The 24,198-nt window shown below is 38.8% G+C and overlaps 1 protein-coding gene across 2 annotated transcripts in view; it reads right to left on the bottom strand.

Moving 5' to 3' along the window:
* Positions 1–550: 550 nt before the first annotated feature.
* The window catches only part of tln1 (talin 1), a 101,018-nt gene continuing 77,370 nt past the window's right edge, over positions 551–24,198 (bottom strand). For both annotated transcript variants that reach the window (XM_056233228.1, XM_056233229.1), the window contains 19 exons: positions 23,953–24,085; positions 22,462–22,563; positions 22,209–22,379; positions 20,052–20,300; positions 19,513–19,632; positions 18,989–19,135; positions 18,733–18,899; positions 18,199–18,382; positions 16,865–16,990; positions 15,527–15,643; positions 15,230–15,415; positions 13,618–13,725; positions 10,442–10,547; positions 8,854–8,978; positions 8,348–8,473; positions 8,195–8,257; positions 6,900–7,082; positions 2,322–2,447; positions 551–1,722 (listed from right to left, as the gene is read on the bottom strand). In XM_056233228.1, coding sequence (XP_056089203.1) covers positions 1,588–1,722; positions 2,322–2,447; positions 6,900–7,082; positions 8,195–8,257; positions 8,348–8,473; positions 8,854–8,978; positions 10,442–10,547; positions 13,618–13,725; positions 15,230–15,415; positions 15,527–15,643; positions 16,865–16,990; positions 18,199–18,382; positions 18,733–18,899; positions 18,989–19,135; positions 19,513–19,632; positions 20,052–20,300; positions 22,209–22,379; positions 22,462–22,563; positions 23,953–24,085 — 2,674 coding nt within the window. In that variant the 3' untranslated portion in view covers positions 551–1,587. The remainder of the gene's footprint in view (positions 1,723–2,321; positions 2,448–6,899; positions 7,083–8,194; positions 8,258–8,347; positions 8,474–8,853; positions 8,979–10,441; positions 10,548–13,617; positions 13,726–15,229; positions 15,416–15,526; positions 15,644–16,864; positions 16,991–18,198; positions 18,383–18,732; positions 18,900–18,988; positions 19,136–19,512; positions 19,633–20,051; positions 20,301–22,208; positions 22,380–22,461; positions 22,564–23,952; positions 24,086–24,198) is intronic.

Raw genomic sequence — 24,198 nt, 5'->3', positions numbered from 1 at the left:
CGCTTTTATTCACTGTACACGCTCCCCTTAGATAATTATTATCATGAAACTATAAACTTAAATTTTTATGCTGATGAGAGTTAGCTTTACATGTATCCCCAGATGCAATTTCACAATTGTTCAGATGTGTTTTAATGACATTTAAAGAATGGATGTCTAATCATTTCGCCCCCCATTGAATTCTGAAAAAAAGGAGGAATTATTCATGACCAAAACTTCAAACATACGCTGTTAACATACGATTTATTAAGATGATTGATGTTGTCATCTAGTTATGCCATGCTTGTTTTTAGAAAAGCACATGTCCAGTTTCCTAGAAAACATTCTTCTGCTTTAGAAATATTTTATTAAACATGAAATCTCTTTAGCCAGGCAAATCATGATTGACCTTGATATTTGAGTGCACATGACCTACTGATATGTTTAAGCATTATTAAATGTTCATTAATGACCTATTAATTATTTGTTATCGGTCTACACAAGTAAATGATAAACCCAACAACAGCACCTCTGTAGAAACAAAACAAAAACACACACAAATGCAATAGGAGATATTTGAAAAACAGTGAATTTATGAGTTTGAGTTAAACACATGACTAAGTGCGTTTGCTTATTTTAGGTGAGAAACTGTTAAATACACAATTATAAAATATAAAAGCAGGACAGATTCAGAATATACTGAATGCAACAGGAAAGGCAGTAATGGCAAAACCTCAAACTGTTTCTGTATTTGATCCATTAATAACAGTCTTTATCATTTCTTTAAAAAAGTTCTTTATAATTACTCTGATTATTCTTTGATAAACAACCATTTTAATTAACCAATTCTTCTGCTGCAAATCATTTTGAATCTAATAATGTCTGTATACATCTGGATGGGAATTACATCAACAGTGAATTGGAACAAAAGAAAAAAAATACATTATAAAAGCAAAAATGGAAATATGGCTTTTATGCTTTATAAAAGATAAGCTTTTGATAGAAATGCCAGTAGACCAAGTTGTCACAAACGCAAACATTGACACTGCAAAAAACATTAAAAGGAGATACTATTTGTAACGTTTCAAAGCTTTATTATTCTTTTCTTTAAAAAAATGATATGTTTTCTCTATGAATTGTTTCAACGCAAAGTTAATGATTGCACCACTGGTCCACATTGCCACAAAAAGAAATAAAAAGAAAAAGGGAAAACGCTGTCGACTGTCAGAAGAGCAGAAGACACGCTCTAAAAGGAGAACCGAGGAAGTCCAAATGTAGTCTCGGAAAGCTCACCAGACATTACAAACACTGTTTGGCCCCTGCCATGATCACAAGAGTTCACAACTGCTGATCGAATTTCTCTATCTAGTACTGGAACAACAACAAAAAAAAAATAGATCTTTTATAGAAATGAAAAATAACTTGCATATGTGGCATATTTTCAAAATACAACAAAACGATAAAGCTGGCATGGCAATGCTCATAAAAGTGACTTTTAAAATAGACATCCTGATACATGGTTCACTTTTTACTCGTTGCATATGATGAATGATTTCCTCATCCTCTGGTGTGTGTGTGTGTGTGTGTGTGTAATGTCCCGGATCAGTCTCACTGCTCCTGGCCGTCCTCTCGGAGCTCCGACGGCATGAACTTGTACTGTTGCTGTCGGATCATGGCCAGCCTCTTCCGGGCCTCTTCCAGCTCTCTCTCCTTCCTCAGCATCTCCTCCTGAGCAGCGATGATCTGAGGACACACACACATCCAGATCAACATACACATCGCAGCACATTACCTAAACAACATTCATATCTTATATCAACTTGAACAAGTAAAAACGGTCCCAGTTGATATTAAGTGGCTTTAAGTACTATGTACTTGCATCGAAAAATAAGTAAAATGTAGAATTATTGTGTTGATGTTGTATTGTAAAACACTTGTGCTGCTATTGAGGTGTGACAGGGGTGAGGTTAGGACAGGTGTGCTGGTGCGGGTCGGTTTAAGAGTAGGTTAGGGTGTAAAGGATGGGTCAACAGTGCAATTATCAAGATGATTACATTAATGACAGCTGTAATTACATGCAGGTATATATATGTATAAGTACAATGTAAAAACATGTATGTACACAGTAAGTCCATTGTATCAAATTATTAATTTGAATGTTAGTACATAGTAGTTAAACCCACTTGATATAAAGTGGGACCGTAAAAACAGACAGGTACAGGGAACTTAACAAGCAAACCTGCACTGTAATGTTAAATCATTGTGCTGGAAATAGTCACAAAACACAGAGTAAAGTGCGTCTAAACATGCTATCGCTGAGGTTTCACTGATGTTCTCTTTACCTGAGCAATGCCGCCCACCATCTTGCTCTTCACTATCACAGCCTGGTCATCTTGAGCCTCGAACGCAGCCTTCTGTGCCGCCTTCACCAGGTTATCTGAAGCCCGCTTCACGGCATTACCGGCAGCCTAAAGACAAGCAGACATCAGAGTCCTCTTCGGAGCATTCAACAAAACACATTACACATCAAGCTTTAAGATCCACCTCATCAAACTCACTCCGTCTGAACTACAGATACCATTCCTAGAATATCAATACTTTAATATTAATAATCAATACTTCAATACAAGAGTAATACTAGACACACTGACTGACATTTAACAGTTGTCATCTAGCTCTATATTCACAGCTGCTACAGCGTTCTTTTGGTGTTCTCGTCTTGGTGTTCATCATGGTATATTCGCATATATAAAAGTTAAAATGTTAAATTCGCATTTATAAAAGTTAAAATGTTAAAATGTTAAAATTCGCATATACAAAAGTTAAAATGTCCACAGGTTTGCCTTGTGACAAAACCGTGGACATTTTAACTTTTGCCAACAAGTACAATGACTTTAATTTGTGGTTAGAAGGGAAGCTACAAGTACAACGACTTTAATTTGTGGCTAGAAGTAAAGCTACAAGTACAACGACTTTAATTTGTGGCTAGAAGTGAAACTACAAGTACAACGACTTTAATTAGAAGTGAAACTACAAGTACAACGACTTTAATTTGTGGCTAGAAGTGAAACTACAAGTACAATGACTTTAATTTGTGGCTAGAAGTGAAACTACAAGTACAACGACTTTAATTAGAAGTGAAACTACAAGTACAATGACTTTAATTTGTGGCTAGAAGTGAAACTACAAGTACAATGACTTTAATTTGTGGCTAGAAGTGAAACTACAAGTACAACGACTTTAATTAGAAGTGAAACTACAAGTACAATGACTTTAATTTGTGGCTAGAAGTGAAACTACAAGTACAACGACTTTAATTAGAAGTGAAACTACAAGTACAACGACTTTAATTTGTGGCTAGAAGTGAAACTACAAGTACAACGACTTTAATTAGAAGTAAAGCTACAAGTACAACGACTTTAATTTGTGGCTAGAAGTGAAACTACAAGTACAACGACTTTAATTAGAAGTGAAACTACAAGTACAACGACTTTAATTAGAAGTGAAACTACAAGTACAACGACTTTAATTTGTGGCTAGAAGTGAAACTACAAGTACAACGACTTTAATTAGAAGTGAAACTACAAGTACAATGACTTTAATTTGTGGCTAGAAGTGAAACTACAAGTACAACGACTTTAATTTGTGGCTAGAAGTGAAGCTACAAGTACAACGAATTTAATTTGTGGCTAGAAGTGAAACTACAAGTACAACGACTTTAATTAGAAGTGAAACTACAAGTACAATGACTTTAATTAGAAGTGAAACTACAAGTACAATGACTTTAATTTGTGGCTAGAAGTGAAACTACAAGTACAAGGACTAATTAGAAGTGAAACTACAAGTACAACGACTTTAATTAGAAGTGAAACTACAAGTACAATGACTTTAATTTGTGGCTAGAAGTGAAACTACAAGTACAACGACTAATTAGAAGTGAAACTACAAGTACAATGACTTTAATCTGTGGCTAGAAGTGAAACTACAAGTACAATGACTAATTTGTGGCTAGAAGTGAAACTACAAGTACAATGACTTTAATTTGTGGCTAGAAGTGAAACTACAAGTACAATGACTTTAATTTATGGCTAGAAGTGAAACTACAAGTACAACGACTTTAATTAGAAGTGAAACTACAAGTACAATGACTTTAATTTGTGGCTAGAAGTGAAACTACAAGTACAACGACTTTAATTAGAAGTGAAACTACAAGTACAATGACTTTAATTTATGGCTAGAAGTGAAACTACAAGTACAACGACTTTAATTAGAAGTGAAACTACAAGTACAATGACTTTAATTTGTGGCTAGCAGTGAAACTACAAGTACAACGACTTTAATTTGTGGCTAGAAGTGAAACTACAAGTACAACGACTTTAATTTGATTCCAATGAAGTAGCTTTTAGCAAGCAGGGGTTTGTTGTCAAAGCTCATGTCTCTGCTGGATCTGGTGTGTGCAGGGAAGGCTCAGCCCGTGTCCGGACTCCAGGGATGGCTTTAAAAGGAAAAGCAGCTGTGGAGAGAGCAGCCTGAACTAAACACATCCCCGGAGCTCTTCTGGCAAACGCTCCAGGAATTCTTTTTTCTTTTTTATGCCTTTTGAGGCATTGTGCATGGCTGAAGGTGTGATTTAGGGTTGAGTGTATTCAGCTGTTAGTAGTCTGATTTATCTCTGCAAGAGGAAGGACTGGCCCGCACTTTATATACACACACTCGAATAGCTAAGAGATTCTGCATTGCTGCCACAGAAGACATTTCACATCACTGAGCACAGCTCTATTAGTACTAGGAACAGAGGCACATATTAGACACTGAATAACGGTATTCTTTAACTGAAACAAAGCCATTTTACAGACCTCTCAAATTTCAATTGGTCTTGCATCATAAGCAGGATTTGGTCTTATTTTGAGCAGGCGAGGAGGCTTCTCATGGTCAGACACATATCAGCAGAAGTAGGATGGTGGAGCGGGGAGGGAAGTATATCACAGGTAAAAAAATCTGTAGTGTATGTAGTGTGGGCGGCAGCAAAGGATTGGCCGGATTGATGTGGCCATTAGTAAAAGGCGGCTCTAAAATCTGATTGGCTGGAGTAGAAAGCGGATGGAGTCGTGCTGAGGTTGTGCTGTAAGTAATGTTTCAAAATTCACAAATGGAAAGATCCACAAATAAATGCACACCATTCCACAAAATGTCAGTTTCATGTATACTTCATTTTGAGTGAATCTCAGAATGTGGCTGTGCGCAACATAATGAATTAAACAATAAATAAAGATGCAAATAAAAAACAAATCTGACTTTACTTTATCTAATGCAAATGATGGCAGTCATTAAGTTGGTGAATGGATGGGATGTAGAAAGGTTGACAATTGGAGAGTCATGTACACTTTCCATATCCTTCAAAATTGTGCACTCTCATCCCAACAAAATATCAGCTATTAATATCTCTCAAATTTCCTGATCCATGCACCACTGGTTGTAATCTAAATATTAATGCAAATTAATAATCATAAAGGAGTGTGTTCAACAGCAACTTAAGTGTTGCTCTCAGTGTCTCTAGTGACAAATGATCAAATAAATGTTCAATTTCTAAAGCAGATTTCTGAGGACCATTTATAAAAAATCTCCCAGCAGCCACCAGCACTGCTGTTATCACAAGCCCTCATCAGAGCATATTACAAACCCGCCAGCTGGACTGTGTGAGACAAGATGATGACACTGGGTCTATTCCTGTTCCATCTCACGACTGCACGGCTAACACAGCTAAACTATAGATCACTTCTCCATGTTTAATGTCTGAATGTCATTTCATTTGTTTAAAAAAACTCAATATGGTGTCTCTGCCTATCATGATGACTAAGATATAATGTTGATCTCAGAGTTGATCAGGCTTTAACTTTAACCCTGTGCAGGACGACAGCTGTCTCGCTGGAGGCAGGAGGGGTGCGTCACTCAATATTTAAAGGCTTTGTTGAGAGGCGGACACAAAACAACTCAGACTCCTCATTGCTTATTCGTGTCAGGCCACTGCAATGGTGAATTATGAAAGGAAAATGATGATCTTTCATATTAGGATTCTGGTCAATTTCACACATTTCGATTTTTTCAACTGTCTGTAATACTGGGTAGCTATGATATTCTCCTTGAAATTTAGTGACCTTTTATCATTTATTGTCATTAACATGTCTGCAAAGTGTCGACACACTGATGTGCGGTGGAACGTGCGTACAAAATGTATATTATGATTATGATATTTGCGGGTCAATTTAAGGGCAATTGCATTTATGCATTTGTCAGATGTTGTTATCCGAAAAAACGTACACTGCATTGAAGGTACACATTTTTTTTAAAGTATGAATGTATAAATCAGTTCACAGAAAAAGTGCTTTTCCACACTTCTTCTGTTTAAAATGTTTAATTCTGTTTTAAATTACAACAATTCGAACACGATATTTACAGTGGAAAAAAAACTGTTAAAAATACAATTTAAATGCATGTTCTTGTTTTTTCCCCCCTCAATGTGTGAGAAGTGAGTATTAATATTAAAGGTTTACTGTTTCTACCTTATTCCTTTTTTGTTTTTCATAGAAAAAGTTAAGTGAGTTAAGTTAATTTGACCCCACTTTTACGATCATGCACTCGTACATGAAGAACCTTTAGCATCCATGGAATCTTTCCATTGCACAAAAGGTTCTTTATGGTGGAAAAAGATTCTTTAGATTATTGAAATGTTCCACACACACACACACGGTTATTTTAAGAGCTGATCACTGAAAGGTTCCTTGGTGAAGCAAAATTGGTTCTTCAGTGGCATCCCTGCAAAAAAACCTTTTGTAACCTTTAATTTTTTAACTCAATAGGATCTATTAGAACATGCAACTCAAAAACTGTATGGCCATACTGAAACACACACACACACAGACCTGCAGTCTCTTCATGGTCTGGGAGTCCTGGTCCGCCTTGACCTTGCAGGCCACGAGCAGCTGAGCTGTAGACGCTGCCACCTGTTTGGCTGAGGAGATGAGCTTCTCCTCGCTGGCGTGACCCTGAACCGCGGAGTTGGCCGCCTCACACAGGTTGTTAGTGGCTGCGGCCACCATACGGGCCTAGAGCAGATGAATTCAGAAACAAAATGTGTGTTAAACATCCACCTCATCAAAAACGACTTAGCATGCAACCTCTGAAATCCATCAGAAGAAACTGAGAAAGTTAAAGTTCATCCAAAAAATGGAAATGATGTCATCATTTACTCACCCTCGTGTCTTTCCAAACCTGTATGACTGATCACAACATTTTGGACCAAACAACTGAAACATTCTTCAAAATATCTTCTTTCGTGCTTATAATAGGGGTAACAGTAAGTTTTCAACACGAGAGCCGTATGCTGTAATATGATCAGTCCCTTCCATCATCACCCTCTGTGTTTAAACTGAACTCATTAAGCCTTGCCAATCTAAACATTAAAGAGCAGAAGACGCGAATGAGAACTTCGCTGAGAGAAGGTTTGTGTGTGTACTCATCTGAGTGTGTGTACTCATCTGAGTGTGTGTACTCATCTGAGTGTGTGTACTCATCTGAAGCACGCTCACGGAAACCCAGGTCTGACATCATGCAAATATTGAGTCCACTTTCAGTGGAGAAAGGCAACGCATGTGTACAGTATCAGTGTACTGGATCAGTGCATTATGCCTTAAAGTGACAGCAGCCTAATATTCCTGCTGTGTTTTAATGTTAATCAAGCAACAAAAGATAAGAAAACCACTCCCTGCTTTTGATTTAATGGCTTTGTAACTTTGTATAAATTAAAGATTAATCCTTATTAGTCAAATACACTTGATTACTTTATTCAATTTCTGTACCTGAAAACTAATGTTAGACCTACCAGAAAAACCTGAAGCACTGTTTATTTTATTTGTATATTTGCACTATTGTGTTTATTTGTGCTGTTGCTTATAGTTTAATTATTTGTTCTTATTTTATTTATTTATTTATATTTGACAGTAGTCCTCTTTCCCCTGAAAATAGCACATACTGAATCGTACCGAAACCGTGACTCTAAACCAGTGACATGAACCGAACCGTGAGCAATTCGAACCGTTAAAACCCAAGTTTATAACAATATGAGGGTGAGTAAATGATGACAGAGTTTTCATTTCTGGATGACCTGACCCGTTAAGCTCAATCGAGCAAGAAATCAGCGAGTGTGAACCAGACTTACAGCTGAAATGAGACCCTGAGACCACTGTCCATCATCCACCGCGTTTGCTGGAATCGCCCCGACCTGACAGAGACACACAGAGATTGGCTTAGATGATTTGCAGGTGTTGTGTATAAGGGTTGAGTGGGGTGTGTGTGTGTGTGTGTGTTGTACCTTCCCCTGGGCCACCAGCTCCCTCTGAGCGGCAGACGCAGCTTTGACCAGAGCGCTGGTGGCGGCTGCGATGGACTTGGCTGCTTCCAGAATCTGCTCCTCAAAGTTCAGACTCTCGTCAGCCTCCTGTTAAACACAACCAACATTCATTTACACCACCGTCTCAACACTGAGAATAAACTTCAAGGTTTATCCACATGCGTGTGAGCACAACACAATGCTTTTTTCATTCTAGTATCCATGATGATGACGATGATGATGATGATAGTAATTCATGCTCAATGATTGTGTTCACGGCTACATTCATAATTCGTGTTACCTTAAATCCAAATCCAAACTGGGCAAAGCAAACGGGAATACAAAGGTCATATGATGGTCAGGAACATTAGATTAAGAATATATGAACAGAGTGCAGGGTTTTCCGAGCTAAATGTGAGATGTGAAGCAGTATAGTGTGTCAGTTAAGCCGGCTGAGCCCCGAGGGACGTGGGTAAGCGTTTCCTCACCTTGGGTTTGGCTCGGGGTTTGAGCTGCTCCAGTTTCTTGGCGGCAGCCTCGATGGCAGCTGCGGCTCCCAGGAGCTCGTTCTCCGCGATGACCGTCGGGTCCTCAGGGTCCACCCACTCTGTGCCTAAACACAGCATCAAACGCACCTCTAGGTCATCTGTGCCACAAACTACTACTTTACTGAGACTGTACAGTTGCAGGAAAACATCATTTCACCAGAAGTTAGTTTTAGAAGTTTTTTAAACACATTTACTCATTACACAAACAGATTTAAAGAGAAACCCAAGTCTGGGCTTCCTCCGTCTCCTGGGTATTCTTGCGTTACAACTCTGATTTGAGCACTCTCTGCATCGTTCATATTTTTTTTTTTTTTTTTTTTTTTTTACATCTTTACAATCTTTTATTTTAATAAATCCTGAGGTTCTGAAAGGTGTGTGAATAATTTTACAACATATTCTACAACATGTTTACAAGGATTTTTTTGCTCTTTAAAAATAAAATAAAATAAATAAAAGAAGGTGTACTCAGTAGGTGTGTCTAAACTCTCAGACCTCAAAATGCCCTCTTGGCTTCACTATTCAAAGAAACTACTCTACAAACACAACATTCAGAAATATTGATATTGGAATGAACACAGTACAGGTCAAAAGTTTGGATTTTTAAAATTGTTTTTCAAAGTCTCTTCTGCTCACCAAAGCTGCATTTATTTGATCAACAATACAGTAAAAACAGTAATATTGATAAATATTATTAAAATTTTAAACAGCTGTTTTCTATGTGAATATATAGTAAAGTGTAATTTATTCCTGTAATTAAAGCTGAATTTTCAGCATCATTACTCCAGTCTTCAGTGTCACATGATCCTTCAGAAATCATTCTGATATTAGGATTTGACGCTCAAGAAACATTTATGATTATCATCATATTTTTGTGGAAACCGTGATACTTTTTTCCCCAGGATTCTTTGATGAATAGAAAGTTCAAAAGAACAGAATTTTTTGGAAAAATTGATTTTTTTGTAACTTTATAAATGTCTCTCTCACTTTTGATCAATGTAATGTATATTTGCTACATACATTTAATTTCTAAAAAAAAAAAAGAACTGACCCCAAACGTTTGAAAGGTACTGTGAAAGCACATTTTCCACATGTGCAATAAAGCTGACAGTCAAAGACAACAACAGCAAGCAGAAAGCAGAAATATCCTATCCTCTTCAATATCTCTTTTATTAAAAATTATATTTATATGGGTACTAGATAGGTGGAAAGCCTCAACTTCACTTCATTTATTTCCTTTTATGTGAATTGGCACCTAAACACCCTCTTTTAAACTCTCTCTCTCAGACACACCAGAGATTCTCCCCGTCTCTCATCATGTGTTAAATCAGGGTGTGGGTATTATCAGCGCGAGCTCTCAGATCACTTTCAGTGATGGGTGGCAGGGATTATCCCGATAAATCCAGCTTGGATGCCCCGCTCATGATGCAGAACTGGAAGTGGACACTTGACCTGATCAGATGGAGAGCACAGGAGAAGCCCAGGATCTGGAGAAACATGACACACACACACACACACACACACACCGTACCTTTCATGGCCTCCGCAGCCTGTATGAGCTCGGTCACTGAACCGGCCACGCGTTTGGAGTAGTTGGACAGCTGCTGCTTGAGGTCATGAGTGGGTTTATGGATGATCTGCGGATGGAGAGCACAACACTTCACACACATGAATTTATTAAAACGGGGATTGTTAGATCAATCTGACACGGATTCAAGCGCTGTTAGACACTCGTGTGATCAGTCTGAAGTAGTGATTTCTGAGGTGTGTGTGTGTGTCCTCGGCGTGTCCTCCAGGGTGGTGCTGGTGACAGTGAAACAGGTGTGTGGCATTAGCAGAGCTGTTCGTTAGGAACAGACGGCTAAGAAAAGACTTGGCCATGAGGAGGAATGCTGGGAATGACATGGACAATACCAGAAACACACACACACACACACACACACACACACACACACACACACACACACACACACACAGACAAACATATGCCATCTGTCTGTCTGTACAAACCCTATAAAAATCACAAAGGACAGTCTGTCTCTCTCTTCAGGGTTTTGACCAATGGATTTCAATAACTGGTCCAGTCATTGATGCATAATGTGGTGCATTTCCCTTTAAATGTCAGGTGACTATATTTGGAATAAATCAAAGTAAATGATCAATAGAGCACTAATGTTTCCAATGCTGTGCTCAATGGACAGACTAATGTTTCACACTGGCATTCACAAAAAGTTATACATAAAATATTTAAGAGCAGAGTAAAACTGGAAATAAACATTTCAGTTACTATGGACATTTATAGACCTTCCCCAGGCCAGCAAAAACATACTTTTACAATTCCCTGATATTTTCACATTTAATCATGAAGAATCTAAGGATTCTTATTAGCAACCTGAGCACACATCTGTGTTGTGTTTTATTTGATTTCTTATTAATTTATGCTAATTTAATCATTTAATTATTCTATTTAATCACACATTTAGTCTCTTTCGGTTCTGATGCTCTCCTCCCAAAATATTAAAAGTATTCTCGTCGCTTGATAAACTGCAGGTTGAGCCACTGTTGTCACTTGAACTATTTTAACGATGTCTTTAATAACTTTTCTGGGCCGGCAGATGAAATGACCTCGCAGCCTCTGGAGGAGTGAGAAGGCGCTCAGATTTCATCAACAATATCTTCATTTGTGTCCCGAAGATGAACGAAAGTCTTACGGGGAACAACATGAGGGAGAGTAATCACTGACAGAGTTTTCATTTTTGGGTGAACTAACCCTTTAAATGCACATGATTCACACACACCTACACAACACCCACACACACACAATATTCAAACATTATAGTAAAGTCCAAAATACACTGGAAAACAATGTTTAATCCTTTTGCACACCATTCAAATGCTGTTTCATTCAGTATATCTGAAACCTGTAACAGAACACAGACTAATCAAGATGCCATTCATATTTTCTAGTTAAAAGGTCTCGGAAAGCATCCAAGCGTCAGCTTCAGGAGACATGGATACAGCTGACCCTACCAGAGGAGTCATACCAGTTACCACACAGATCTGACTGGTGCTTCTCAAGTGGCTTTTACTTCAAGAAATGAGTATAAAGTGCATAAAAATAACAATTCATCATGATATTGGTGTCAAATATTTACTTCCTTCATCAAATGATTGCAGCTTTGTTTTTAGCGCCCCCTTATGGGCAGGATTTCACAAAATATATATTTGCTCTTGGTCAAAATGTCCAGCTGTAGTTTTGTTGGCTGGTGAATTTTTGTTTAAATGATTTGTCAGTTAGAAAAATGTTTTTTTTTGTCATGAAAGTCTAAAGATGATACATGCCAAATTTAGCTTGAAACACAAATGTCCAAGAAGAAGTTAAAAAATTTGGTTCAAATGGTTTAAATAATTTAAAGCCGGAAATGAAAATAAATATAGACCTGCAACCCACCAGTTGAGACGCACTGCAGCATCCACTATGTTATAGGGCTTTTGTCTCATGTTAAAAGACTGTGCAAATACACACAAAACACACACGGGCAGAGATTCACATGCGGTCACCTGTAACTCACCGGCTATCAGTGAACCCACACACACACACACACACACACACACACACAGAGGAAGAGAAAACAGAAAATAAATGAGGAAATAGCAGACCAGCATAGCAATGATCTGCTTTGTTACAACTGATCACAAAATCCTTCGTTCAGCAACTCATATTGACCTTTACAAATAAAAAAAAAATCCAGTTATCCACTTGTAATGTTGCATCCTATTTTATCTACATGTTAAGCCCTACCTGGACAGTACATGTTTCTGGTGAGGACGTGTGGCTCCTCGGGGATAAACCTTGTGCATTCGGATGAAGATAAATCACGGTGGAGGTGCGAGCTTATGATCCTACCAACTCAGTAATGCACTATTCATTTGGTCAATCATACGTCCAACATTTATTTAAATATTCTATTTAATAAAAGGAAAAATGGACATGTAAATGGTTTTGTTGTGTTGCATTTTAACTCTCAAAATGATGCTTTCATCCTCAAATGAAATTCATCCTTTTAAAAATGCGGAAATTAGCAGAAATAAATTAATGCAACCTCTTATTTTCATACGGTAAACATTTGACCTGGGCTACTCGGTTTATATTTATGTATATAATTGTATATAATGCATATTACAAAATTGCTTTAGCTGCATAAATAAAGCATGCAAATCACCCCAAAGCTCCACAGTTACCATACGATGCTTGGCAGAGGTTAAAAAGGATTTACAAAATGACTTTTGGAGTGATCCCATCTTATAAACTCAGAGATGTGGATTCAGACCGTTATTAAATTACCACATGACCTTGGTGTTTGTCAGAAAACAAAAGCAATACAGGAGTGGTGGAAAAAAACACTTGACATTTTGGATTCGGACGGCAATAAACTCACAAACTAACCTCTGTAAATGCTAAAAAACACAAAAAAAAACGTGTTCCTCATGAGAAACAGTTACAGTCGTAATAGAGCTTTAGACACATGTTTCAGTCACTGTGAGACCCACTGAGTGACAAACACACTGAGTTCAGCCACTGAAATAACAGGAACAAACGCAGCGTCAGTTATTTCACACAGTTTTAACCCCAGTGACCCCCCATAAGGGAGCTCAAGAAGTGAGTGAGTGTGTGTGTGTGTGTTTACAGTTTACAGTGTAACTCACCACCAGCACATGCTCCAGCAGGCCCAGGTAACCCGTGGCACACTCCGAGCCGAAGCGCAGCGCTCGAGACTGGACATCACGCTTCACCTCCGGGTGGAAGGCTGCTTGCTGAACACATCACACACATGTACAGTCTGACTTTACTATTATTTAAGCATAGGTAAAATGGTAACATACAATGAGTGTTTAAACTTTGAGAAGAAGTGTCTAAAACAAATGACATGAAAATTCTTCTTTGTATTCCTTTCTAAACTTCAGCCGTTTTTACAGAATTTTTTTATTTATTTAAAGGGTTAGATCACCCAAAAAAGAAAATCCTGTCATCATTTACTCACTCTCAAGTTGTTCCAACCCTGTATGATATTGTGAAGAGTATGGGTAACCGGACAGTTGATGGACCCCGTTGACTTCCATAGTATTTTTTTCCTACTATAGAGTCCATACTAACTGTCTGGTTACCCATACTCTTCACAATATCTTCTTTTGTGTTCTCATACAGGTTCTCAATCTCATACAGGTTTGAAACAACTTGAGTGCGATAAATGATGACAACATTTTAATTTTGTGGAAAACCATCCCTTTAATGGGCTGCATCATTGCCATCATCGCCACAACAAACATAAATGTACCATTTTATATTCAATGTCTTTGTTGTCTTTCCCTAAGGGAAAATACACAATAGTAGTTTTCATGCTGGTTAATTGTTCTGAAAGAGCTTAAAGGATTAGTTCACTTTTAAAAAAACTTTTGCTGATAATTTACTCACCCCCATGTCATCCAAGATGACGTCCATGTCTTTCTTTCTTCAGTCGAAAAGAAATTAATGTTTTTGATGAAAACATTCCAGGATTTTTCTCCATATAATGGACTTCAATGGTAGCCAAACGGTTCAAGGTCTAAATGACCGTTTCAGTTCAGCTTCAAAGGGCTTTAAACGACACCAGACGATGAATAAGGGTCTTATCTATCGAAACGATCAGTCATTTCAAAAATAAATAAAAAAGTTAAAGTTTTATAGGCACAAATGCTCGCCTTGCGAACTCTCCTGTTCGAACTCGCTCATCAAAATGAACGAATCTTTTTTCGAGTCAATGACTTGAAAAAAGATTCGTTCATTTTGATGAACGAGTCAATGACTCGAAAAAAGATTCGTTCATTTTGATGAGCGAGTTCGAACATTTGTAGGAACAAGGCGAGCATTTGTGCCTATAAAACTTTAACTTTTTTATTTATTTTTGAAATGACCGATCGTTTCGCTAGATAAGACCCTTATTCATCGTCTGGTGTCGTTTAAAGCCCTTTGAAGCTGAACTGAAACGGTCATTTAGACCTTGAACCGTTTGGCTACCATTGAAGTCCATTATATGGAGAAAAATCCTGGAATGTTTTCATCAAAAACATTAATTTCTTTTCGACTGAAGAAAGAAAGACATGGACATCTTGGATGACATGGGGGTGAGTAAATTATCAGCAAAAGTTTTTTAAAAAGTGAACTAATCCTTTAATGAAGCTTCATTGAAAAGAGCCCAGTTTTACAATAATCCTCTGAAATCAAACAGGAAGTCAACAGTGTAAGTCTGCGTCTGCAGTGGTCGATGCGTCTCCGCGTCACCTTGCAGGAGTGCAGCATGTCAGCGATGGCTCGTCTGCTGAGGTTCGCCGTGGCGATCACGTCCTCCTGGCGGCAGGAGTTCCCAGCAGCCACTGCTTTAGCCGTGGCCAGCGTGATGCCTTTGGTCATGCGGATGAACTCCTCTGGGGTGGCCGTCTTTGGGGGAGGATCTGCACTGCTGAACACCTGATGGAGGGGCACAGGACATGTGATCAACACTAACGTGGAGAGCTACACTTCACTTGCTCTTCTTCATCCAAGTGGTCTTCGAGTTTAATAATAACATGCGTGTCTCACAGCCAGTTCTTGTTTGATGTGCTCTATGGTGGCCTCTAGTGCTCGCGTGCCTTTAGTGGCCTCGTCCTCCACGGCCTTCACCGTCTTCAGCAGAGACGTCACGTTCGTCACCATCACCTGATGCCACACAAACATCACACATCAACACTGCTCAAACACTGATGACTTATGCTCTGCTCAAAGTACTCCGTCAAAGGAGAAGAGCATAATCAGTTATAATAATAATGATAATATAGGGACGCTCCAACACAGAAATGTTTAAGTTTAGTCAATATTATAAATCTATACTGCTTTGCCTGAAGCCTGACACAGAAAAAGAGTTGGAAACACTTTTTTTCATTCAGATACTGACCTAAAAAGACCAATACATTGAAAATAAACAAGTTTTTAAAAATCCAAATAATGGCCAATACTGATTTGGTCATCATGTGTAGCAATAAGGATATCAAATTAAATAATTATCTATTTTAAATCTCTATTTTTGCAATATATATATATTTTTTATAACAATATCCCATATGCATGTATTCGTGAAAAAAGTGAAGAGAATTTTTTTTTTTTTGCAATAATAAAGGCACCACCAAGAAGCAGGCATAGCAATAATTTCCTACAGGCTTTTTAAGAACACATTTTCTAACGACAGGCTCTTTAGGAAACATAATAGCCAAATAAAAAGCACATTAAAATCACTGCAATATTCACAAGTTTGCTGAATTGTATAAATCACCAGCAAATAATCATATATTTATGATTTATTCAATATATATTGCCCAGCCCTAACCATCAGATCTATTTAATTAATCTAATGAGTTTAAATATACAATTTAATACAATAATCTAACTTGTGCAAGTGATCCTGCATGTCCTATAGGAAATACTCTTTGTATTTGTTTGTGTAGATTTGTGCATCTTTGAACAATTTGAGTCGGTATTATATATATTATAGTGTTTATTAAAATGAATTTAATCAGTTTTCATTTGAATGAAATTTTATAACATTTCTATTTAGCTGTGATTTTAGTTAAGTTTTACTTTAGTACTTCAACCTAAACTTATTTCAGTCTCATTTTCTTTTTAAGTTTAGTATTACCATCTAATATTGATATTTAATTTATTTCAATTTTATTTCAATTCCTGAAAAACTTTTTAATAGTTTTTCCTACAAATGTTTGATAGTTTATCCTTTAGTTAGCAATAAAAACATGATGTGAGTGTAAATCCTCAGCAGTTCCTCCAGCTCAGTTTGCAGGTCAAAGAGAAGGACTCCTGATTTCAGGACAGCTCATAATGACCATTGAGATCAGTGTGTGTGTGTGTGTGTGTGTGTGTGTGCTATACCTTAGCAGAGTTCTTGAGCTGTAACATGGCGGGGTCGTCGTGAGGTTTGCCGGCCGCTGCTTTGGTGGCGCTGATGAGATCACCCAGAGCTTTAGCCACGTCCTTCACCGCATTGATCAGAACCACCTGAGACACGACCACAGACACATGACACACTGCTGGCAGACGCTGACATCTAGTGCTTACTAGCAAAAACATATTGTGCTCCCTACATAGGCACCTGCCCTCTAACAGAGATGCAAACGCATTAATGATTCTTGTAGTCATCTGTATAGGCAACATGCTTTCTGCAAACAACACTCCTCATCCTCCTCACACAGAGCATTTTAACATCAGACCGGCTCCTGCAAACCTACAGAGGGCAAGTGCTTTGGATGGATGAAAAGAAAAAACCTGTTGCTCCATCACTGCACCACAAGCATGGGCATAATATTACACTTGTGTTTCGCAAAGTGTGTGTAGTAATAGGAGAAACATGTATCAGAACAAGAACTGCACAAGAAAAGAAAATGAATTCTCACAGTAGAGTACCGCAAATATTAGGTAATAGAACACAACTAAAAGCTGTGTGTGTAAATATGAAGGCTGGTTAATGAAGTATCAGTCCCATCATAACAGGATATTACCCTAACTAGCAATACAGAGTACAGGAAATGCAGTATGGACTCAAAGACTTCACTTAAAAACAGCTGCTGCATGTGAATAAGATCTTACAAACACTGTAAGGGCGATTTCACTGGCTTAAAGATGAATGTTCATAAACTTGATGGAAGTGTAATTAAACCTTTTTAAGCCTCAATGTCTGCATTTCCTTGAAAGATACAGCCATAACAAGCTTCGAGAATATGCCATGAATTATTAAGTGTTGCCATAGGAACAGCAGAAACCCAAGAATTGTTGCCAAGCACAGAAGACACACACACACACGCTCACACACACTCTTGTACATCTATCTTTATGAGGACATTCATTGACACAATGCAATCTCTAGCCGCTTACCCTAACCTTACTCATCACAACTAAGTGCTTAACCCGAACCCTTACCCTAAACCTACCCTTAACCTAATTATAACCTTATCCCTAAAACCAAGTCTTGACCCTCAAACAGGCCTTTAAAGGGGTCTCAGAAAGTGAGGACCGGCCAAAATGTCCTCACTTTACTCTCTTTGTCCTCACTCCAATGGTCTAAAACTCAAACTGGTCCTCACAAAGATAGTTGTACAAGTACACACACACACACACACACACACACACTCGTTTTGCCAGCGCGGTGAGCTGTAGTGTGTGAACTGAAGAGGCTCCTGCTTGGGTCAGGATGGGGGAGTCGGCAGTACCTGTGTCTCAGGGTCTTCAGAGCCCAAACTTGCAGCTCCCAGTTTGACCACATCAGCCAGTTTGGTGATGGTGTTGACGGAGGACTGCGCGGCCTGAGCCAGCTTCTCCTGACTCGCTCCGGCTCCGGACACCAGCAGCTTCGTGTCCTCCACCAGGACTTTAGCCGTCTTCAAGATGTGCTCTCTGACCAAACACATCAATATTACAATACAGCAGCAACAAAGAGTATATTAAAGGAAAGTGTTTTTTTTTTGTTATTAATATCGGGGATAATGCGTTATAAGCAAGTGATGTGTTACATCATCAGAAGTAACGAGTAATCATTTTTTACTTGAATTGACAATTTAGTAAAATATGTTAGAAATGTGTTAAAACATGTTAGCTACATCTAACAAACCTGCCAAAACATGCTAGCAAAACAAAGTAACATGCAACAATGATTTCTGATTGTGATCTTGTGTTTAATTGGCAATTTTCAATTGAAATGGTCAATGAAATGTGCACTGGGCACTCTGTGTGCTGCCTGTGAGTACCTGTGGTCTGCAAAGGTCTCTGCGTTCTCTCGGTTGAGCGAGCCTGCCGTGGCAAACATGATGGTGGTGTCCAGATCCGCGATGATGCCAGACACGGCGCTGGCGGCGGTGATGCAGGCCTGAGTGCCACGGTTGCCCGCCTGAAGAGCCGCCAACACATGAGACACCTGAGAGAGAGAGAGAGTGAAGGTATCAGGAGTCTGAGGAAGACTGAACAACATCCATGTCAGATAAGAGAAGAAGATCCGCTGTAAACCTTCTCGGAGACTTTGCGAGCGCTGTCGATGAGCTCCTTCTTGGTGTAGGAGTCGTTGGGACTGCACTGAAGCGCTCCTGCTTTACTGACCAGACCAGTGCAGCTGTAACCCAGCTCCGTCACCTGCTTCTTGATGTGAGAGCCGATCTGAAGAACAAACCACTCAACCTTGAAGTACATTCAGCTTTGTAATAAACTTAGTAATATTTCACAATATTACTGTTTTTAAAGCATTCAAAAAATCTTAATGACCCCTTTTGAACGGTAGTGTTCATTTACTATGAATACAAACATTTATTTTCTTTGGAATAACGTGCACTGATGAATTGCTCTCAATAAGAACAATAACGTGCAGTAAGTAAATGCGGGTCAATTTGATTTAATGTGAACTTAAAGGTTCAGTTCAGTTCATCACCGATGGCAATTTGGGAAATCAATAAAGATGAACTAAACTGAATCTTTAAAGATCACATTAAATCAATTTGAGTGGGCAAAGAACGTAATCCAGCCAGAACAGCAGATACCTCGTGGTTTTCAGCAGTCATGGCGGCACACTTGGCCTCTGACGCCAGGTCACCGAACTCGGTGGTCAGCTGATTGGCCAGGCCGCCCAACTCATCAGGGTTGACGTTGGATTTGGTAACCTGGGAACACAGCAGTTTAAAGACACACTGTCAGTCTTTTCTTGTCGATAAATACGGCATAATTCTCCCAAACGGGAATCATTTTAAACCATAATATCAAAAACCTTTCAAATATATACATAATAATATATACAAATATATATTTCGTATTTGAACATTCATAAACTACTTTGTATATACAACTATGTTGTATAATGTTTATTACTGAATAATAAGTTGTTCTAAAATGTAAATTTACTACTAGATTACAATCAGATGTTCCTAAGGTGATTATTCAGGGATATATGACTATGATACTTTTTTTATTTTCAAGCGTATCTTATATTTATGTACTAATCCTTAAATCTGTTTTTAATGCATGCTTGTGCATATGCGCGTATATATTTTGATTTCCAATTCTGCAGTCGCTCAGACTTTACCATCTCCTGAACGGTGACAGCGATGGCTTTGGCCGTCTTCACCATGGTGGTCTGATAATCCACAAACGTCCCTTCAGGTTCGAACCCGGGCTCGTCCTCCATCTTACTGATGGCCTGAGTGATGGAGTTAACCATTCCTCCCACAGCTCCTGCAGCGCTGGCCGCCTCCGCCAGAGTCGCAGCCAGATCGTCCACCGCCTCCTTCATCATCTGAACCGACTCCTCCAGAGCCTCCTGTGTGTGAGCCGCCTGAGGACACACAACACACACACCGTACTAGAGCTGCCACCAACCGTTAGTCGGCTAGAAAAGGCTTAGTCGACCAAGATTTATTTAGTTGCAGAAAAAATAAAACTCAAAATCACGCAGATTGTTCACGCAAATCCAAACATTCGCCTATCAAACATGGCTTATCACTTGAAACATGCAAGTAGAAGACACTTTACAAGTCCGCTCGCACTAATGTTAACCTAGATAAATGTGCACTATTATTAGTGTTTGTGTGGAGAGCGCGCTCACTGCATGACACGCGCCGGTGCGATCACTTGCCTCACAGACATGAGAAATATATCTATAGAAAGCTTGAAATGTCTGCTTTTAAACGGACCAATTCAAATGGAAAATAATCATTTTCAGATTATGTAATCCGTAGGGGTGGTTAATCTGTCTGATTTCCCGATTCGATTCGATTACGATTATTGAAGTCCCGATTCGATTACAGTCGATTTTCGATTATTAACGATTCTCGATTAGCGATTATTGATTTTCCATTTCACAACAGTAAACTAAAATACACTAGACCAACATATGATTATATTAGCAGCAACATTTTGGTATTAATTGCACTTTTTATTTGTTTGATATTCAATGAAAATGTGTTGATGGTTAGTGAGGACATGCAAACATGCTTGTTGTCTACTTCTTAGGCAACCCATTATAAATAAATACATTTTTTAAAGCAATTGTGTTGCATTATAATGCAAAGGCACCTGGTTCTATTAATTGACAGCATTAAAAGGCATTTTGTGATTTCCTTCAATTGAAAATCTTTGAAGCAAGTTTGGGGGACTCTAGGGCACCCAATTCAGAGAATCACCCAGAAATTCAAAAGAACAGCATTTATCTGAAATAGAAAGCTTTTGTAACATAAAACAATACCGTTCAAAAGTTTGGAGTCGGTAAGAATTTTTATTTAATTTTTTGGGCGAAAGAAAAAAGAAATCATTACTTTTATTCATACAAATCGATTATCTGAATCTTTTGTGTGTGTGTGTGACTATAAATACGTTGCTTTAAAAGTAAATGACCCATAAAGAATTAACGTACAATATATTTTATTAACATTGCAAAGAACCAACAGGAAAATAAATGTGTGCCTGAACTAGGAGCATACTTGTAGTAAATTCTTTCCTCTGACTGGAAACGTGTCAAATGGCTCAAACGTGTCCAGCTTCTTTCCCCCTTCAACTTCAGAAGCCAAAATATTTCCACGTCAGCTAACCTAACAAGGAGGGTGTTTGGATTTAGCGCGCTCAGCCATCGTGTCTCTGTTATGTGCACGCCACAGACCGGCCCGGCCACTGCACTTCCGCGCTTCAGAGTTCCGTCTTTCGCGTTCCGTCAATATTACGTTATTATAAATATATATAAAACTTTTTTCTTTTTTTTTTGGAAAATCGATTTTTTTTACATTTGTGAATCGATTCAGAATCGTCCACGTCCGCATCCCGATGCATCTAAGAATCGATTTTTCCCCCCACCCCTAGTAATCCGTGTGAAACGTGCATATAGGCGCGTCCACTACTGTGGAAATGACGAGTCAGCATCGTCGACTTAATCTCTGCAGCCGAAAACATCAATAAATTATTAACATGTTTAGACAGTCTCCTTCTGTTTTCATGACACTCATAATCATTGGTGCGCTGTGGCAAGCTTTATGCGTGCGTTTGAGCTTTGATTAGGCTATGTATTATACAAAGGCAATTAAAGGCTCATTATTATGATTTATGGCTTATTAATATAACGCGCGATTAGTCGACCAACGGTTTAAATGAACGACTACTAGTCGACTAAAATAATCTTTAGTCGAGGGAAGACACAATGAAAAGCATCATGATCATGATCAGTATCAGTGTCTGCTGTGCGCGAGGCTCTGACCTTGTGGTTTCCTCCGGCCTCTTTGGCCGTGTAGAGCATCTGTAGCGCAGACTCGGCCAGGGTCTTGGTCTGATCCAGCACGCTCATCTGCTGCTGGCTGTTGTGGATCTTAGACGCCGTCCCGATGGCAGCCATGATGAGCGGCTCAAAGTAGCTGACCATCTGAGACACCTGTGAGACGACAGCACACATTGAGCTTCCCATAAACACCTAGACCGCTGAGACGCGTTTAGAAATGATTTCGCAGTTAGACCTTGTGTCCCAGCTGAGAGGCATCGGCGCGGGCTGCGATGGCCACCGGTTCGATCAGGTTACTGATCTCATGCACAGACGCCGCCATCTGCTCGTGAAGAGCCTGCAACACAATATTACAGTATTACAATAACGCTTCAGCACATTAATAACAATCATTAGCAGGCCCACATGAAATCTGCGCCCTCAGCTTTAAAGATATTTCTCTAGTTTATGACTATCTCTAGACTATAGGGGGTGGACCTCGCTTCCTCTAGCAGAAGTCATAAGAAAATGTTGTACATTTTAAAGGTAAATATATCAATCTGGTGCACTTGGAGAGAGAAAACTAAGAGCTCCAACCCATGTTCAGAGTCCAACTTAAACAGAGTAAAAAGTCTGTGCATTGACTTGGCTTGTTAAAGTGGACTCAACCCTCTTTTTTAGTTATGATATAGTGTCTTGTCTACATTACATTCACGCTGCTGTTTTAGGAAGACAAACAATTAAAATATAATAATACTTTTCATTATTATTATCATCCCTATAACAGTAATATATTACTATTGTAATCTAACTGCACTGTAAAATAAGTTTAAATAAAAAAATTATATTTCATAATAAGTACATTACTTGGATACACTATTTCAATGGTCCACTTTAAACATCCTACAAGCAATAAGTAACTTGTCAACTAACTCTCATTAGAGTATTAGTAGACTGTCAGGTTAGGTGTTGGTAGATTAAGTTACTTATAGTCAGTAGAGAGTCTGTTGGGGAGCATCACAATAAAGTGTTAGCAGATATTAAGCAGACAATCTACTGATACTCTAATGACTGCTAGATGACGAAGTTGAAAAGTTACTTAATAGTCAGTAGAATGTCTAAAGTGGACCATCAAAATTAAGTGTTACCAATTATTTTACTTGACACAACAGTAGCAAAATACTTTTGTCTTAATTTCCTCACTTGTAAGAGTTAAACCCTAAAGCTTTTATTTTGGTGGAAATCTGCAGTTTCTGTGAAAACATGTTTCCAAATGCATCTCATTACGAAACCAGTGTAATCATCTACCGCCAAAAACGCTGTAAATTAAACCAAAGTGAAAACGAAGCATAACTGGTGTTGCAGCATCGTTCTCAAATCCGCATTAAACTCAGCCCAGAGATTGAGTTCTCTGTGAACCGAGCCGTACTACATCGTGGAAAACACCGGATCCCCAGCTGATCACGAGAGCAAGGCGCACACGTCACTTTCAAACGTGCAGCACAAACAGACTATGTACTTATTTCATTAAATCGCAGTCTTTTGCAATTTGATAAGAGCACAAAGCCACATTACGCTTTCAGATTTGGTCCATTCCGCAGTTACTTTGCCAAAGCAATGGTGCAAAACAACCTTAAAGAGCTTTTAATGTTATTATGAGCAGTGTAAAAATGTTTTGTGTTCATTATGAGACTGTGGCGGCACAGTTTAGGTAATGAAAGGGGAGCGCTGTGGTTGAAAGCCTCACCTCATGGGAAATGTCGTCTCTTGGCGTGAGCTGCTGGCTGATGGCTGCCAGCGAGGCCTTGTCCACCTCACGCATGCAGTTATTGAGGACCTCGATGGCCTCATCGCACTCCCTCTGACCTGGAGCCTTCTCCCTGAAACAGTTACACCAGAGTGTGTGAGCGTGATACATGATTGTTCATCAGAACGGCTCCACAGACACAGAAGTCTGTTTCTAGCTGATCCCTGAATGAAGGACATGTACGGT

The sequence above is a fragment of the Rhinichthys klamathensis genome, unplaced genomic scaffold (assembly GCF_029890125.1).
Source record: "Rhinichthys klamathensis goyatoka isolate OS25496 unplaced genomic scaffold, OSU_Roscu_1.1 h1tg000363l_1, whole genome shotgun sequence".
NCBI lineage: Eukaryota > Metazoa > Chordata > Actinopteri > Cypriniformes > Leuciscidae > Rhinichthys > Rhinichthys klamathensis.
Note: the sequence above shows the minus strand (reverse complement) of the source record. Positions and strands in the feature narration are given on the sequence as shown.